Here is an 18,400-nt window from a genome sequence, read left to right as displayed (position 1 = left end):
AACAGCTTTGGGTATGCACCCTCCAAAATATGGGATAATGATGGGGGATATAATGTTTATAATAACGTACTTGATCTGCCTTTAGCAAAATTTAAACATAATTCCAAGGAGAAGGAGATGAGTGTAGAAATATTCATTTCCTGTTTTTATTGTTGGTTACTAATGACCTTCCTTTGAAACTCTGCAGCATAGAAAGCAGGTTGTCATGGAGACAGGGAATGACGTTCAGGGAATAGGTACACAATACATTCTTTGTCATGTCCAGCTGATGTGTTCAGCTTCTGCTTAGATGTGTGAATTTATAAGAATTATGAGAATTAAATAATAACTATAGTCCTTGCCTTGGAGAGAAATAAAAACCAAGAGAAAAGACACCAAAAACAAGCAATGAGGGCTGATGGGGCCCAGGGCTCATTGTGAGTGGTAGTGTTATCAGAGCTGATCAGGCCCACTGGATGGACTTCACTTTCCTCAGTCAGCATACTCTTGAGAAGTTGAATGGTATAATGTGTGTTTATTAAGCAAATGAATCTGAGTTGCACATTCTTTTGGGATAATAATGGATGCAATTATGGTTGAGTAATTACTCATTCATTGATCATCTAATTTTCAAAATTCCTCAATGCCAGCTTTTTTTTTCAAGGTAGGTCTCATATGAGTTACACTAGTGCCCTTGCTTGAAATAGCCATGTATATGGATGTCTACACTTGGTTACATATGTGTAAAGTAGCCACCAGAGGTGAGGCTATGGTGTAGAACCTCTGCTTTCAGAGCATTTCACCCCAGAACAACCATAAGCCATTAATTTGTCTGTCGGACAGATTTCAGAGACTGTATAAATGCTATGTTAAAAAGTATCTTTCATTTTTTCTCTTTCTCTTCTTGAGTCTGCCTGGCTGATATTTGTCAGAGTTCCCTTTTCTGAACCTCTGTTCTTTTAAACCCTCAGAAAATGAGTTCCGGGGCAAACTTCTGACCCAGAGGTGGACACAGGAAGACAAGACCAGCAGCTGCAGAACTGAGAAACATTTCCTGTGCAGATACAGCAAAGTAAGAGCTTGGCCATGGGACCAGGACCACCTGGTCAGTTTTTTAGTTAGACTAAAAAGAATGACTGAATAAATAAAATTTCTTGTGATGGTAGATCCCCACACCTTTCAGTCATCTCCCCAACTTTAGAGTTCATACTTGGGCTCAGTCATGTATTTTGGCACCTGTTATTCATTTTCCCTGTTTGGCCCAGGTGAGATCAGAGTCTGGTAGTGAATTCTGATGCAGGGGTCTATGAGGTCTGCTGACATTTTATTTTATCTTCATAAATGTAGAAGATGATGCCCCTTTCCTAATGCCTGCCCAGAAAGCATGATAAATGTGACTGCTTCCCAGGGACACTCCTGAGCTTGGGGATAGTGCATACATTTATGATCATGGTTTTGGTTACCAACCTCCTAATTCTACAGCTTCCCACTGACTTGCTTTGTCTGAGACCAGCTCTCCAGAGCAGGTGGCATCAGAGCTGGGAGTCAAGGTAGAGAGAAGCATGGGGCATCCATACCTGGAGGTCAGATGCTAACCTCTTTGAAAAAATATATTTTAGAGGTACTTATTTTATGTCTATGAAGGTTTTGCCTGCATGTAGGCATGTATACCATGTGCATGCCTGGTATTTGCAGAGGTTAGAAGAGGGCATTAGATCCCCTAGAAATGGAGTTACAGATGGTTGGGAGCTACTCAGTGAGTGCTGGAAACTGAACCTGGGTCCTCTGCAAGAGCAAAAAGTACTATTAACTACCTTTCTAGTGTCTAGATATCAACTTCCATTTTATTTTATTTTATTTTTTATGTTTTTGAGTATTTTATCCTGCATGCATATATATATGTACATCATGTGCATACCTGGTACCATGGATCCCCTGAAACAGATAGTTGTAACCCACAACTGCCATGTGGGTGCTGGAATTAAACCTGGGTCCTCTAGAGGAGCAACCAGTACTCTTAACTACTAAGCCATTTTTCCAGTCCCCAGATGTCAACTTCTTATCTGCCATGTTGAGGTTTTGCATTGAGTGTCTCAACCAACACCTAGGCATGACAGATATAGTTCAGGTGAAGGGGCGTGGTCGATCGGCAGTTATGATTAACCAGACTAGCTTTAATATATAATATTCAGCTTTAATAAAGGAAAGAAAAGGGAACTTACAAAAGCCAAGGTTCCAGCAAGGAGTGCAGGAAAACAAAGAAAAGGCGGACCGCACACCTGCAAGATTTTATAAGTAAATTTTAGCCTAAGGAGGACACGCCTTACAAACAAGGTGATTGGCTGGGTTTCCCCTTCATCTCCCCCTTTTGTCTAAATAAGACAGAACCAAACCAAATACAACTATATACAATAGGAACAAATAATAAATATAAAATTACAAACAATAAACAATATTAAGCAAGAAACATATAACAAAAGTTTTACTAATCATTCTATAATGTGGAGGGTAACTACAATTATCTAATCTTCAACCCCATCAAAGATCTGAGAAGGGAAGTAATATTACTTAAGCAACCAGGAAGTGCAAATGAGAAACTTCCAAAATGTGCAACAGATGACAGAGACAACTGACTACCTGGGCAATCACCCAAAGTCTCGTTTTGCAATGTTGAGGCAACCAACTTTGGCTAAGGCCTAACACAACTGAATAACATTTTTCAAAGGCAAGGAACCTTTTGTAGTACTATCCTACCTTGTCTTGGCAAGATAAGACAATCCTGTTTTATCCTTTTATGGATATTCTGTATCTTTGTCAGTAGTCGAGGTATTGGCTTTTCTTTGCCCAAAGGCCAGTTCTGCCAAGAAGAGAAGCTCCCAGTGGAGTGTCTTTGGTGCTCAACGTTCTCTTGGGAGTAGAGCGGTGTTGCCAGAGTGATTGTGTCTCATAAGTACAAAACTCTAGGTTAGATTAAAGGCCATTTTCTACAGCTCTTCAAAGAGGTCGAAGATTATACTATCTATATTAAATATAATCTCTATGTACCTAAAAAATTGAATATCCTAAATATAAATAAGACAAACATATATGACTATTGATATATAATTCTTGATACCTATCTAACTTGGAGACATAAACATTGAAGAGAATAAACAACTGTGCAATAAATGAGGACAATGATCTCCAAATATAAACAATGTCATTACATAAATAATATCAGAGGTAGAAATGTACATTGCAATATGGTAAATATCTCAATATAAGAATTGTTTTAAACAGAGGTAGAAGCATACTCTCATACAACAAAAAGAGGTAGAAGCATACTCACATACAATGTTCAATATGCAAGAATCAACACCAATGCAATTTTCTAAAAACAATAATTCACAATACCAAACATCCCATCAAACCAGTTAATCCCCCCCTTTTTTTTCAATAAACATCCTTGAGTCCATATAATACCTACCTCAGTTAGTAGAGCATGGGACTCTTAATCCCAGGGTCATGGTTTCGAGCCCCACCTTGGGTGCCAAAACGAAGGGGCATGATCAATCGGCAGTTATGATTAACCAGACTAGCTTAATATATAATATTAAGCTTTAATAAAGGAAAGAAAAGGGAACTTACAAAAGCCAAGGTTCCAGTGAGGAGTGCAGGAAAACAAAGAGCAGGCGGGCCGCACACCTGCAAGATTTTATAACTAAATTTTAGCCTAAGGGGGACATGCCTTACAGACAAGGTGATTGGCTGGGCTTCCCCTTCATCCAGGTACAGATACCAAAGGCTATGCAGTTCAAGGCAGGATAGCATCTGAGGGCGCTTGTATTTTACAGTTAGAATATACTACTTTTCCTTTGTGTCTGGTGGTGGAAATAGGCATTTTAAAAGGTCTTTTATAGTCACTTTGCTAAGTACTCCCACTAATTTTGGTTTTGTCGTAAGTGTGTTGAAGACCCGTATTAAATATGTATCTTTTCTCTATATTTAATTGTGACATTTTGTCTGTTCTGGATCTTTTATATCGTTGGTGTCTTAAATATTATGGAAAATATTATTTATCTCATCTTACTTCACTCTACTCTAGCCCAAAGGACTCCCCTAGTGACACAGGTGTCGGATCATGTGACCATGCAACTGGCCTGACCTAGGCTCTGAACAAAGTAGTTTCAGTGATTGCTCGGTCAGAGTAGGGTAGGAGAACTCTGGTTTCCCCACAGCCCAGGCACAACACGCTCAGAGGGTTTGAGCCTGCCATAAACTGCATGTGACTGTTCAAAATGCAGGTGCTGGTAATGGGCTTGGGACTGACACTCCTGCCCTCAGCAGCACTAAGGCTTCAAACTGTATCACCCTTGCTTTGGACACATCTTTGTGAGCTCAAGGCCAGTCAGGCAGAAGTACACAGTGAGCTCCAAGATAGCCATTACAGGGTGAGACTCTGTCTCAAAAAGAAAGAAATAACAACAACAAATTAAAATGAGGAATAGGCCAGTAGAGGAGGGAGAATGAAGAAGGGATGATGGCCCAGAACTGAGGAGACTAAAGGGGCAGCTGGGGCTATGATCTAAGATGGCATGTGAGTTAAAACGAGGAACCAACTGGGAGGACCAAGGAGTGGCCCACATAGTAAGACCAGTGGTGTGCTCACCCTGAGTTCAGCATACTTCAGGACCATGTAGGGCTGTCAGAGAAGGCCTGTATTGGCATGTTAGAGGATACCATGTGTTGGTATATTAGGCACAGATGGTGATCCTTGAACTACTTCTGAATCTGAGAGCAAAACCTGTGGTCTCAAGGCACACACTACTTAGTAGACAGCTATGGAACAAGGGGCTCTGGTAAGGACAATTTAAAAGAAGTACCTTCAGTGAGGGAGGTGACTCTCCTTTCTAGCTGTCTGACTTGATGTTGTTGTATTATACCCTGGAGAGATACAAGTTCCATTTATAACTAGGTACTATGATGACTCTTAGTGGGATACAGGTGTTTTGGCACATGGTTTAGTCACAGATATTCAGATAAGACAAAAAAGAATATATATTATGCGTCTAAGGAACATCTGCATTGTTCTGTGGCTGTGAGCTGACGTGGAGGCTTAGAACTCGTATATAAAGGGGCGGGCAAATATGATGAGGGCAGTAAATGGGATCTGGACTCTGAGGGTCCCTACTGGAGTTTTTATGGAGGAGGAGTAAGACTAATGCTTGAAGGATGTTTATAAATCCCAAGCGGGGTGCCCCTTCCCTGCCCCAGTGGTGGATCCAGATTTGGGCCTGCACAGGGAACATTACTATCAGGGAATAAGACAGTATCCCTTTTGGCTGGAGAGTAAAAAACAAAGCAAACCACTGTATTTTATTTTACCCTCAATGGAGTGAATAAGATACTGCCAAGTGAAGCAGGATGTGAGATGGCCAATTTATGCTACCTTTTAACCCCGTATCTGCTCCAGTCCCTTTATCTGGGCAGGGATGAAGCAAACATTCTCTGCCAGGGCTCCAGAAGAAGTATGTTGTACAAAAACCTTAGTCCTTTATTTTATTTTTAAGTCCACATGATGGACTTAAAAAGTGTCCTAAGTCTGTTTTTATTTTTCAGCTTATCAGAACATATTTCTTTTCCTGATATAGGGTTTCACTAAGTAGCCTTGGCTGGCCTGGAACTTGCTATGTAGACCAGACTAGTCTTGAACTCACAGAAATCTACCTGCTTTCTTCCTCTCTTTAATTCTTCTGGGATGCCACCCACTCCTTGCTAGAGTACATTTTAAGTAAAATAAAGCACTAAAATATCTTCTCCCAGTCCAGGGCTAGAATGAATTGTCCATGGTGTCAAGAGGCCCAGAATCTCCTACCAAGGCTCAGCAGCTGTCTGTTCAACTTTCTCTGACATACCCCTCCTCCACCAGCACCAGCTTCTAAGAAAGTTTTGACTGCCCCACATATTCACTTTTTCTTCCATCTGCCCTTGTGTGTCCTGGGCAGCTTTCTGTAGGAGACAGTGAATGACCTCGCATTTGTAAAGGAAGAAACTCTCCTCAGCATGAGGTAGGGACCTTTTGGGAGATAAGCTAGTTAAGAACAGAGAGATGTGATTGGTGGTCAGACAGATGGCAGACGTCTGACCATTGAATTTGAGTTGGCTATCCAAAGGTGCTCGTGGTTTCTGGGGTTAACTCACTCCAACCCTGAGGTGTTGTCCTGGACATTCTTAGGTATTCGCATGTCAGCTCACTGTCCCTGTCCCTGCTCAGGCTCTCAGGGCTCAGCAGCTCCCTCATCTTTGTGTTCACCCCTGTACATCCTCAGCACCTTCCTAGAATTGTATGCAAACCTCCTTTAGCTGGGTCACCTTCATCTAGGGTTAGATTTCAGCACGTATTTTGCCCTTGGATATCAGTGTGAAAAGGCAAGGTGTGGGTAGGGAGACCTGGAGGGTGTGGACAGCTGTCCTCAGAGGTCAAAGTGAAGGTTAACAAAAAGTAATTGGCTTAGAGAATCCCTGAACATCTAGAAATCTAAACTATATTTATTATTTTCTCTTCCCTCCTTTTCTTCTTCTTCTTCTTCTTCTTCTTCTTCTTCTTCTTCTTCTTCTTCTTCTTCTTCTTCTTCTTCTTCTTCTTCTTCTTCTTCTTCTTCTTCTTCTTCTTCTTCTTCTTCTTCTTGCTTCTCCTTCTCCTTCTCCTCTTCCTCCTTCTCCTCCTTTTCTTCTTTTTGAGACAAGGTCTCATTATATAGCCCTGGATAGCCTTGGAATTGCTATATAGACCAGGCTGGCCTTGAACTCACAGAGCTCTGCCTGTCTCTCCCTCTCCAGTGCTGGAATTAAAACTGTATGCCTTCATACCTGGTCCCAAGATTTCTTCTTAAAGACCAAATATTTGTTGTTGTTTTAGCTGTGTTGAGTTCTGAGTTTATTCCTCAGACAACCAGAACAGAGCCAGGAGTAATCTGTAGGTTTGGAGGCTGCTTGCTGCATTTGCTATTTTGGTACTTGACTTTGAAAAGGTTCAACATAGGGAGCTCAGTTTGGCAACTGAGTATGAAAAGGGGCTAGTCATTGTGTTTAAAAAGAACTCGCATGACCGGTTTTGCCTTTATTAAAGTGATACAGAACAGATCAAAACAAAAAACACCCTCCAGTGAGACTGCTTTTAAGAATAGTACCAAGCAATCAAGTTTAGTGCCTGGACGGTGACACAGTTCTCTCAGGCTAATGTAATAGCTATGACTGAATACAATGTGTTTGCATTTGGAAATTATTTTCTCCAATTTTCCTATACAAGGCAAAACTAATAAAATGTCAGAACTAAGATGTAGTATATCAGCAGTATGAAATTGATGTTAGAGAAACAGAGCAGATGTTGCTTGTGGAAAAGATACTAGGTTTCACAGTGTGGCAAGATTATCTATCTCAACAAAGGGACCCTTTTACCCTCAAAGCAAGAGTCCATTGAGTCATGTGTGGGTTGTGCAAAAACAGGAGGTACTGTTTGTTTGTGTCTGGAAGAAATAAATTTTTTTTTTTAAAAAAAAATAAAGCATGGGAAAATGAGAAGCACCTCACTACCTTCATATCAGTGATTTGCCCCCATAGGCAGGGACCATCCCTGTATGGAGCAGGCAGGAGGTCTAGGGATCTGCTGCCAGGCCAAATATCAGTGAGTCTGGGCAGTGCTGGACACAGTGCTTCCCTGAGCATGATAGCCTAATGGGTAAGGGTAAGCCTCTAGGTAAGAGGTTTGTCTTCTGCAGTGCTTTGTAAATGAAAGCATGTGAATTTCCCACATATTTTGCCAGATGCCTCTACAGCAGCTACCACTGTCAGTTTCAAAAATGAGAGGACAATCATCCCTTGGCATTGCATTCACAAGTCATCCAGAGTCTGTAAACACATTCTCATCATATTAAAGAGCTTGGATTTCTCTCCTACAAGTTCAGGAGTTTCCCTCCTAAAATCGAAACTATACACACTGAAGAGAACTTCTTATACATTGAATATTTGATGCATGTAAATTGCAAAGAGAAGGTGCTCAGGACAATGAATGCCACAGCTGTTAGCTTCATCAATGGGAGCTCACAGTTTGCAAGCAATGCCCATTACACATCCCTGTAACCCTCTCTATTCTTTGCTCTTTGAATAATTTATCCGCAGGAAATCCAAATTGCCAAGGCATACTTTAATCTAGCAGAATGCCTGCCAATTTCCTTGGGAAAACTGACACAAAAAGCTATAGATTACATTTCAGCTGAACACAGGCACGGGGCAATCAGATGCATTGTGTGCCCTGCCTCAGAAGGCATTGTGCACAGGCTCAGTGCAATCGACATTTGAGGGCTCATACATGTAATGTTGTCCCTTTGACACCTGCTCCTCTCTTTACTTTAAATGTAAGCAATTGGTCCATAGGGAACCTCTGCTTTAAAAATAGAAATTAAAGAAATTGTTTCTGTTCTATGGGAAGACTATAATAAACACATGACTTATAGCATTGTGCTCCACAGCCTGGAGCTGACAGGTTGCATAAATTACCCTGGTTTTAATTTTTATTCTTGTGACTTTCATCTGCCAACTGAGAAATTCTATTTTCTTTCTTTCTAGTTGGTAAGGTAGAGGTTTGTCTTTTGCTATTCCCTTCCTTCTGCACTCCCATTGTATGTATCTCATTCACTTGCTTCCCCCTTTTCTAAACCTCACACAGAGTTTTGTTGTCCTGGTGCTATCTATGGTCTGGGACGGATATTGATTTCCCTTTTATCTTTCCTGACCGTGGGGACAGGTAGAGAAGCCTGGACGGGCCACTCTTCTGCTTGGGTGCACACCTGCCCCTCCCAGTCCTGCTGTCTGTGAGAAGATTGTTTCCCAAATCACAGAGCTTGCCAGTATTTTATCTGTTCTTTCAGATTTGTTATGGTGACACAGATGAGGATTCACCTGGGGATCCTCATCCTCAGTATGATCTATCTATGGCTGTCACCTTCATAGTGACTCTTCTCTAGTTTTCTCAAAGGACCATGTTGTGGGAAGCAGCCCTATAGAGGCTTCTCTAGGCGAGTGAGGGTTTTAATGAACTTGGAAGTCCTTAGCAGGCCAGAGGATGTGTGGACTAGTGTTGCTCAGGCTACCAGTATCTACCCATATGACCCTAGTATATTAGGAACATGAAAACCTATGCCCAGTAAGAAGGAAATGTCCATAAAAGCCAGGCCCTGTACTATGCTAATTTCACCCAGTTCTGTCTCCAGAAGTTGACTCTATGATTGGCAACATGCTCTGTACCTCAATACTTGCCTGACAAGGTGAGCAGTGGATGTTACTCCCTGTGCCAGGAGCCCCTTGTATTACAAAAAAGCTATATACACAAGGCTGTGGCTTTTGTGGGCAGATAGAAACCTGAAACAGTGTGGATGGAATACTATGAGGTACTAGGATATATGGATGAAATATCATTAAGCCTGATGGTCTCTACCCAGAAGAACCACCAACATTATCCCAACTTGCTTCTTTTGGTCCCTTTCTTGTCATTCACAGATAATCTTCCTGCCATCATCAAAGCTTGAGTCAGAAAACGGCCAGATGTCCCTGATGGTTCTAGACATGGCAGGTGCCGGCTCTGGCTGCTTCTTAACATTGTGGTTGTTTTTTCTTTGCAGATGAGCTTAGAAAGTGATGACAAGCGAGCCCGCACACGGTCCAAGACCCTCCGAGGTAAGTGCCAACTCAGTCTGGCCTGGTCCCCATCCTTGGCAGCTGCCCTCTCTGAAACTGTTGATATCATTGTACAACAGTTTTCTTCAGTAGTGCACATCCCACCATAAATGCTCAGCTTCCTGGTGGCCTTTGGTCCACTCTGGGCACCTGGGACTTTAGGGCTCTTCAGCTGTTTCCGGTGCAGTATTTAAGGGTTTTCTGAAGTCCCTTTCAGTGCATACAGACTTTCCTCAGGCACAAATGTGAGGACAAGTACAGTTCTATGGGAGTGGGAATAGCAGAGTTTAGTCAGGAGCCTGCTTAGTTTGGAAAGGAAAGGCCTCTGGTCTTTGATCAGTATCCTCTTCCCCAGAGATCACTATTGGTGCTATTGGGGATTTGAAGGCTGTTGGGTGGACTTGACAGTGGGTGGAGGGGAGGGCCAAGGACTTGTTTATTCTATTAAGACTGAGCCTTGTCAGGTGGCGGTGGCGCATACCTTAATCCCGGCACTTGGGAGGTAGAGGCAGAGGCAGGATCTCTGTGAGTTCAAGGTCAGCCAGGTCTTCAAAGCAAGTTCCAGGACATCAAGAGCTGTTACACAGAGAAACCCTGCCTTCAAAAAAGCTGAAACAAGCCAAAACAGACAAACAAATAAACAAACAACAACAACAAAAGAGACTGAGCCTTGCTGTTTGGTCATCCTCCCAACCCCAACTCTCTCAATTGGAACTTCCTGTTGAGCCCAACAGGATTATATCACAGAGTATCCAGAATCTTTGAGTATATAGAGCTGCCTATTCTGTTTGGATCCATGCACATCTTGTAGCTAGTGCCCATCATTGTGGCCAGCCATGTTTCTAATGGTCCTGGTCTTTATCCAACTTGATCTGGTAGTTAAAATATCCTGCTAGAAACTGACATCTATCTTCAATTAAAGAGCGATAACACCCTGGGCCCGAGGGTAGAGAGACAGAGAGATTATCAGGTCTTCTCTGATTGTGTGTGTGTGTGTGTGTGTGTGTGTGTGTGTGTGTAGGGGTCCTAGAGCAAGCACTTTGCTGAGGGGGCAGCTCTTTCCACTGACCTCAGGGCATCTTCTTGTAGGTCAGAAAAGTGTGGGCATCTTGTCCTTGGGAAGATCTCAGTTTTTCAATCAGTTTATATGTTTAGAAAAACATGCTTCTAAAAATCTCTTACATATGTGCATTTCTGTTTCTCTTACCCAGGACCCCCAGAAACTACAGGGGCAGACCTCAGGTAAGAAAGTAGTTCTGTGTGCAAGAGCATTACACACCACCTGCTGGCATGTAACCTTGGAGTTGTTATAAATTTTCCCACAAACTCCTGTTTTCTCTGAGGAAACAGCTTCTCTCTGTGATATATCTTGTTATCTGCATCCAGCTGTGCTCTTCTTCAGCTCCACCTTGGACCTACCATAGGTGACCCTCACACTGTTCTCCACTAGAATTTTGACTATCAACATGGTCCTCAAAACCAGCAACAAGGTGCTTTTGCTGATTTTTGCAGACAGTGTCATTTATTTATCTACATGTTTGCTGTCCACAGTGCCATGTGAGGATGATCTACAGTATGAATGGCTTACATTGGTTGATGGCATACAGGCTGTGGCAGCAACATTTTATTTTTTGAGACAGAGTCTCATTATGTAGTCCTCGATGGCCTGAAGCTTGAGGTATAGATCAGGATTGCCTCAAACTTACAAAAATAGGTTTGCCTGTGTTTCCCAGTACTGTGATTAAATGTGTGTGACACAATTTCTGGATATGGGAGTGTTTATATCTTAGTAGTACATATTATTTTCCTTATCCAAGGGCCTGTTCACCAGGACAGCATAGTTCTAATCTGATAAGCAGATAAGTCTTCTGTTTGGGTGGGAGCTCATTCTGTGGAGTGTCAGACTAGAGACTGTGTCTCACAAAGGTCTTGCTGTTATGGTTTGAGAGAAAAACTCGTTTGAATGCAGTCCTGTATGAGGATGTATCTATGCCTCTTTGGCTCAGAATTCCTAAGCTTTCAGCACTCCCATCCCTGGCCTACCCCATAGTTTAGGCAGAATTCCTAGAAGGACATTTGTTCTCTGGGAGGCTTAAGGATGGTTGTTATGAGGTTTTCTGAGGAACTTGGACTAGAATGAACAAGATCCAGAGAGGTCTCTTTCCCTCTATAAGTTTTCCTGTGTCCTGAATTTAACACTAGTTCTTAGGATAAGAACTATATTTAATGGTTTTCCGTCAGCATTCTTGGAGGAAATGACATATATCCCAGCTTGTATTTTTGTGGAGTCCAGCATCCATTACAGGGCATCATAGAGGTTCTCCTGAGGAGGGAGTTGGAAGAGGGCTGGGATCAATATCTTAGAGACAGATCAGTGGGCTTGTTAGGGTTGCACTGATGTACCCTGTAACTCAACCTTTATTTATGTGGGGACCTTCCTCTTTGAACCAGTTCTTGCCCAGAGGACAGGTGAGTATAAGACTCCTAACCCTCATGGTTGGGGAGGGAGTCAATTCCTTTAAAAGGGGAGTAGTTAGAGCATGGTGCTCCAATCTGGGATTTAGATTGTCTCCAAAATTGGGTTCCTAGATGTCTGTGACTTGTGTTTGGACCCTTTAGAGCTGCATCTAAAATACCTATTGAAAGGTAGCCATCAGTCAGCCCTTGGCTCCTCACCTTTTCCATCTCCTTGTGTCTCTGATCCTGGCTTTATTTACATAGGATCCAAGACCAGACTTTGGGGTTTAGGGACTTTGCCTTTGAGTGCTTATGAGCATACACAAGCATCTATGTCTGCCTATGAACTGGACGATTGCCTAAGAGCACTGTGAGCCCTCACTACTGTGTAAGCACACATGGCATTAAGTATCAGAGGAAGGATCACTTTGACTTTAGCTTTTCTCCTACTGTGTAGAGGACTCAGGAGGCCTGGAGTCCTTATCAATAACTTAACTTTTGCTCAGCCTTAGGAGTTAAAATGCATTAGTAGAGGATAGTGTACATGAATCCTCAGTGTGCTCTAAGTACTCATCCGTGCTCATAGATGGTCAAAGATTCTCACATATTCTTATAAAGGGGCATTAATGCTAATGTATACTCCTGGGTGCTCTTGCATGCTCACAGATTACCCTGGGAGGCTCAAGACTGATGTATGCTTCCATTACAGTGTTTGGAGGTCCTGGCTGGATCTCATTTGCTTGATGTTTCCTGTTTCTATGCCTAAGGAGTTTCTAGTTCTGTCTAGATGGCCTTGCCAGCTTCATGTACTTGGGCTCAGAGCTGGGTGGGAAGGTGCAGGCCCACCTGGTTGGGGACCTTTTCTGTACTATTCTGAGTTGGTTACCAGAGTACCTTAGAGCAAGTGGGACAGGGACAGTTCCAGTGTCTCACAGGCCTACACAGCAGCTCTTGCCTAATTACCTGTTTAACTAAGTGATTAATTGCCTAATTGGGACCTCAGCTTCAAATCCCAGCACAAGAAATTGTTTGTGAAAATTCTTAAAGATAGTTATTAAGAAAGCAAAAGTAAAGATGAGCTGGTTTTTACAATAGGTTGGTCAGGTGCAGCAATAATTTCCCATCTGGAAAATAAAATACCTTCTGCTTTTTCCTCCTGGAAACTATCAGGGCCATCCAGACAGAGGTGGATACCCTTCCATAGGTTCCAAGAGCCACTCCCTATCTGCCTCCTTTTGAAGACTTTGGGAAGATGTGCCATATTTTAGGAGAACCAACACTGATTCTAGATAAGAACTCTGGTCCACAATAGCAATTCTGTTAGAAATGTGTAGTCTCCACTTTGGGACAGGCTTTGCTCTCCCACAAAGGGCTGAGGTCTTAAACATTCCCCCACATGGCCTCACAGACCATCTTGCTGGTCTACAGTACCATGAATTAGTAGCGGCTTCTTGTACCCACAGAACTCTGAGCTGTGGTGGACCCTCACCTCTCCTACCACATGGGGTATTTGCCCCTACAGCTGTTCTAACCTGACTATTGCTGTGGGCCTCTTGGCTGGGTTGTGTGGTCTGTGTTAATGCTCATGTTTAGAAGTTTTCACTGGCTTGGTAATGTGGATGGCTGGAGGTGAGGAACTCCAGAGTTCTTACTTCTGTCCTCTTGTACTTACCATTCTGGAATGGGGCAGGGCCTGTCCTTCTCAGTACAGACAACAAGTTTTCTACCACGTAGGATGGGCATCTATTAGAACATTTCCCCCCCCCCCCCGACTTCCTTTCCTATGTGGAGACAAAGACCTACACCAGGCAGTGAATACTAGAGCAGGGTCACTCCTACAAGTTGTGGTTCTGCTTTGGGCCACACAGTCTCCTTTCTCACTGGTAGCCCCAGTCCTGCTTGGTAAAAAGGAAATACAAACTATAGGTCTGGATGCCAAGGTATGAGCACCAGTGATGAACATGGAGAAGTCCAAATTCCATGCTGTGAACTTGGGCCAGACAAGCCATGAGAGAGGGGTACTTGTATCCCAAGTCTCCTGAATGCCAGTGAAAGTTGGTGGAATGTCTACGATGGGAAAATGAACTCAGCCAATAGATACTTGAATCTTATATGTACAAATCTTTAATTAAACACATTCATAAAGTTCTAACTAACTATTCATTTGTTCAAGTGGGCTGAGTTATTTCATTAATTTTTACTAAACTGCCATCTTGAGATGAACCATTTGGAGAGCCTTTCTTGCTCTTCAGGGTGAGACCCAGGTTTTAATACCTAAGGTGATCTCTCCTACTTTTCCCTCCAGCTGTCCTACCCCAGGATGTACTGGTTCAGGACATGTTCGGGGAAAGTACTCCAGACATCGAAGGTAAGAGATCCACCAGTAGCCTCAAAGGTCCCCAGGAAGGAGGTTTGGGGTTCTCTTTCCAAATCTGGGTTCTTTTGTGGATTAAAAACTTTCTGTTTTGTCTGTGACTGCTGAGGCCAGGCTGATCTGACCCTTCTAAGCTCTAGTGTCCTCCCCCTGGTCTGTGTTCCTGTGGTGCCTTCACTGAGGTGAGCCTGGCCAGGAGTGTGCCATGAGGGGTGGTAGATTACCTGTCCTTGGCACCTTTGTTTTTCCAGAGGGTCTATTTCAGGACTTGGGTATATCTGTATGGCAGAGCTGAAAGCAGGACTTGTGCACATAAGAGAGATAGCATAAGCAACATCTGTCAGTATAGCCATTCCCTGTGATCAGCTAGGTTTCCAAGGGAACATTCGAGGTGGGTAGAAGTGTGGAGGGCTGAAGGTGGAAGCTTGGGGGTACGTGTGGAATGGTGGTTTAGTCTAAGGAATGGAATAGAGAGTAGCAGTCTAGGCCAGTGGGGCCTAAGTCCTCATTTCATTTGTGGACTTGGCTCACTGTAATATAATTTAAAACACAAACACTTTATTAGATGTAAAAATTTATATACATTAGCATTTGAGGCTTCCATATGAGAATGGCTATAGAAAGAGGGACCCTTAGAATGTTTCCCTGAATGTCTCAGGGAACTGGCCTGGCTCTTGGCATCACCAATTTTCTCTTTCAGCTTACAGAGTTGCCCTCTGGCCAAGAAGAGAAAACTGGAGGATGCTGAGGCTGAGCACCTGGTATCCAAAAGGAAGTCACACCCTCTGAGGCTGGCTCTGGATGAAGGCTACCGAATGGACAGTGATGGCAGTGAGGATGCCGAGGTGAAGGACGCCTCTGTTTCGGATGAATCAGAAGGACCCCTGGAGGAGGCGGAGGCTGAGATGTCAGGACAGGAGGAGATTCATCACCCCCAGCCAGCTGAAGGTACTATGTTGCTGCTCTTTCTCTTTTGAATAAAGGCTGCTTAGTGTGGCCCTGGAGAATTGCAGCCTGAGGCGGGAGGGGGTAGGGGGAGCTCAACTCAGTGCAGAAAGCTGTCTTGAGAACAAGGAATGTCTTGTCCTGACATGTGCAGCTTCCTGGAAAAGGGGCCTGCCCAGGATGGGTGTGTGGGTGTGGGGCAGTGTGGTGTGTGTGAACACTGTGAGCAGGGGAGAGAGGGGAAGGTGGATCTGGCACTCCCATGAACTCTCAAAAGTTTAATTCTGAGGCATGTCTCCTTGTGTGTGAGAAATAAAGACAGATAATACATGCTGTGTCTCTGTCTGTGAGAGGCTCTTAGACAGAGCCCACACTGCCTGGCCCCTGAGAGCTGACTGACTGGGTTAGATTTAGTTTGGATTTGCAAGGGCAGGTACTAAGGAAATACTTCAGCTTAAGATAAATCAGGCCTCTGAAGGTGGTTTCTCTTAGAAGCCAAGAGAGCAAAGGAGGCAGCCGAGGGTCCTGTGTCTTTCCAAGCTGCTAGAACCAATTGTCTTTGAACCACTGATACAGAGTATTACCATATTTTTGAAGCAATCCATGGTAAGCCCTCATTGGCTTCCTTTTTGGGACTCAAGTGAGTGCATGGCTCATGGAATCAAATGAGTTTGTGTTCCAGGCAGAAAAGACCCCAGCATACCTGCTTCTTGGGATACTATATGACAGTGCTGGCTCTTATTGTTGCTAAGAATGCTGGTTCACGAGTTCCACAGGACCAGCATGTAGAGATCTGTTACTATGTCCAAAAGATTTAAATTCATTTCCTTTAAAAATATGAGATTTTTCAATTAGGAAATGACTTTTCATCTGATTTAACTCTTTAAGTTCCATTATATAAAATGAAGATCTATCTGATTTAAGAAAATAAATGATAGAAGAGGAACATGAATTAAAAAATATCAAAATAATCTTAAGCTAAATTGATTCTCCATTATTTTTGGATCCAGGTGGAAGGCTGGCAGGTGGGATAGGTGGAAGGATAGCTAGTGTTGGGAGCAGAAACCTGGAAACATCCCCCATGCTCCCTTCTGGCCCTCATGGTGTTTCTTAATTTATGCAGGAAAAAGCCTCATCAAATCCCATTTTGGATCCAACACCACAAGCAGCTCTTCTGGCTTCTCCAAAGGAAGCTACAGCAGCTACCAGGGAATCATCGCAACTTCCCTTCTAAATCTGGGCCGAATTGCTGAAGAGACCCTTGTGCAGGAGGATTCAGTCCCAGTAGCTAAGTTGGGCCCCACTGTTGTTCATCAGCTTCAGGATGAGGCTGCAATGGGGGCCAGCAATGATGAAGCTGAAAAGGACCTCTTTATACAGCCAGAGGATGTGGAAGAGGTCATTGAAGTCACCAGTGAACGTTCCCAAGAGCCATGCCCCCAGTCTCTGGAGGATATGGTTAGTGAAGAGTCAAACAAGCAGAAAGTTGTCCTAGGTCATGAGGAGGAGGGAGAGGATGATGAGGAGGATGAAGAAGAGGAGGAGGAGGAAGAGGAGGAAGGAGAAGAGGTAGAGGAGGAAGAGGAAGAGGAAGAAGAGGAGGAAGAAGAGGAGGAGGAAGAGGAAGAGGAAGAAGCAACTCCAAATGTGATCTTTGGGGAAAACACTCCCCCTACCTCTGCCCAGAAGTCTTCCCCTGAATTCCGAGGCCCAGAGCTATCCAGTCCCAAGCCTGAGTATTCAGTCATTGTGGAGGTCCGTTCTGATGATGACAAGGATGACGACTCACATTCCCAGAAGTCAGCAGTCACAGATGAATCAGAGATGTATGACATGATGACCCGTGGGAATCTGGGCCTTCTGGAGCAGGCCATTGCCCTGAAGGCTGAGCAGGTGCATGCTGTCTGTGAGCCAGGCTGCCTGCCTGCTGAGCAGGGCCATCTGGGCCCAGGAGAGCCAGGGAAGGTGGCAAAGCCCCTGGATGTGGTGAGGAAGAGCTGCTACAGCAAAGGTAGGCTAAAGTCCCCTGCTCTGATCACCTGTCCTGTCATCCCATTACAAGGGACACAACCTTGACTGAGGGTGAAGATGAAGGCTGGGGAGAAACATAGCTTGAAGCCCTTGTAGGCTAGGGTGGGTGGAAAATTGAAAAATATTTGAGGGCAAATAACCTCAGAACTTGGGTCAAAGATTGAGGATATGGGCTTATACTGTTTCATGTATGGTGACCTGGAGAGACACATGAGCTGAGATGCACGGGAGGTGCTAAATGAGAGAGAGAAAGGAAGGCAGGAGGGCTGATAACCCAACTACTGTGCCACTTAGCCATAATCCTGCCACTCTGATTGTCCAGTGATAGAACCTGATACTTGATGACTTCAAACCTTGAAAGCTGTTGCTTGAAGCCATATTTGATCATCCTGATCACGTTCTCCATGGAGTTAGGACCTTCAAGCTGACTTGAGACACATCTCCCCTGTTCCTCTGAGGTCACAGCCTGTTGCTAGTTCTGCACTGTATTTGGATTTCTCTCTAAAGTCTGGATTTAGGGGCAGAATCACCTAGCTTCACTGAGTAGTTGATGTTTAGGAGAGGGTAGTCAGGCTGAGCTAGTGGAAGTGATTTTGTCTGGATTGATATAAAGGAGAGGCTGGAACCTGAAGTCAGATCTAAGGATGGACTTTGAACAAGTGATATAGCATAGTTACCAGATCTGTAGGGTAGGATGGCCATGTGCTTCTTGCTACCTACTTATCTCAAGTGCCTCCTTGGCCCAGAGCAGGTGTGTGGAGCTTCTCCCCAGGCACTTTTAGACTACGGAAATATACACATGTCGACATGTGGAGAAATAGACATTAAAATTGTTGGAGTAAGACAGGTATTGGGTGCAGAGTTATGTCCCTCGGGATATCATCACTTCCCTGGATTGGTAGA

General features: G+C 43.7%; 1 protein-coding gene across 2 annotated transcripts in view; it reads left to right on the top strand.

Annotated features, from left to right (window-relative positions):
• The first annotated feature begins 955 nt into the window (after window positions 1–955).
• The window catches only part of Myt1 (myelin transcription factor 1), a 42,229-nt gene continuing 24,784 nt past the window's right edge, over window positions 956–18,400 (top strand). Inside the window, exons 1-6 of one of the 2 annotated variants that reach the window (XM_038330562.1) lie at window positions 956–1,051; window positions 9,636–9,690; window positions 10,902–10,932; window positions 14,453–14,515; window positions 15,222–15,469; window positions 16,590–17,477. In XM_038330562.1, the coding sequence (XP_038186490.1) occupies window positions 9,636–9,690; window positions 10,902–10,932; window positions 14,453–14,515; window positions 15,222–15,469; window positions 16,590–17,477 (1,285 nt within the window). In that variant the 5' untranslated portion in view covers window positions 956–1,051. Of the gene's footprint in view, window positions 1,052–9,635; window positions 9,691–10,901; window positions 10,933–14,452; window positions 14,516–15,221; window positions 15,470–16,589; window positions 17,478–18,400 lie in introns of those variants that run through there. The other variant, XM_038330561.1, reaches the window with a different exon arrangement.

The sequence above is a fragment of the Arvicola amphibius genome, chromosome 5, assembly GCF_903992535.2.
Source record: "Arvicola amphibius chromosome 5, mArvAmp1.2, whole genome shotgun sequence".
NCBI classification, from domain to species: domain Eukaryota; kingdom Metazoa; phylum Chordata; class Mammalia; order Rodentia; family Cricetidae; genus Arvicola; species Arvicola amphibius.
Note: the sequence above shows the minus strand (reverse complement) of the source record. Positions and strands in the feature narration are given on the sequence as shown.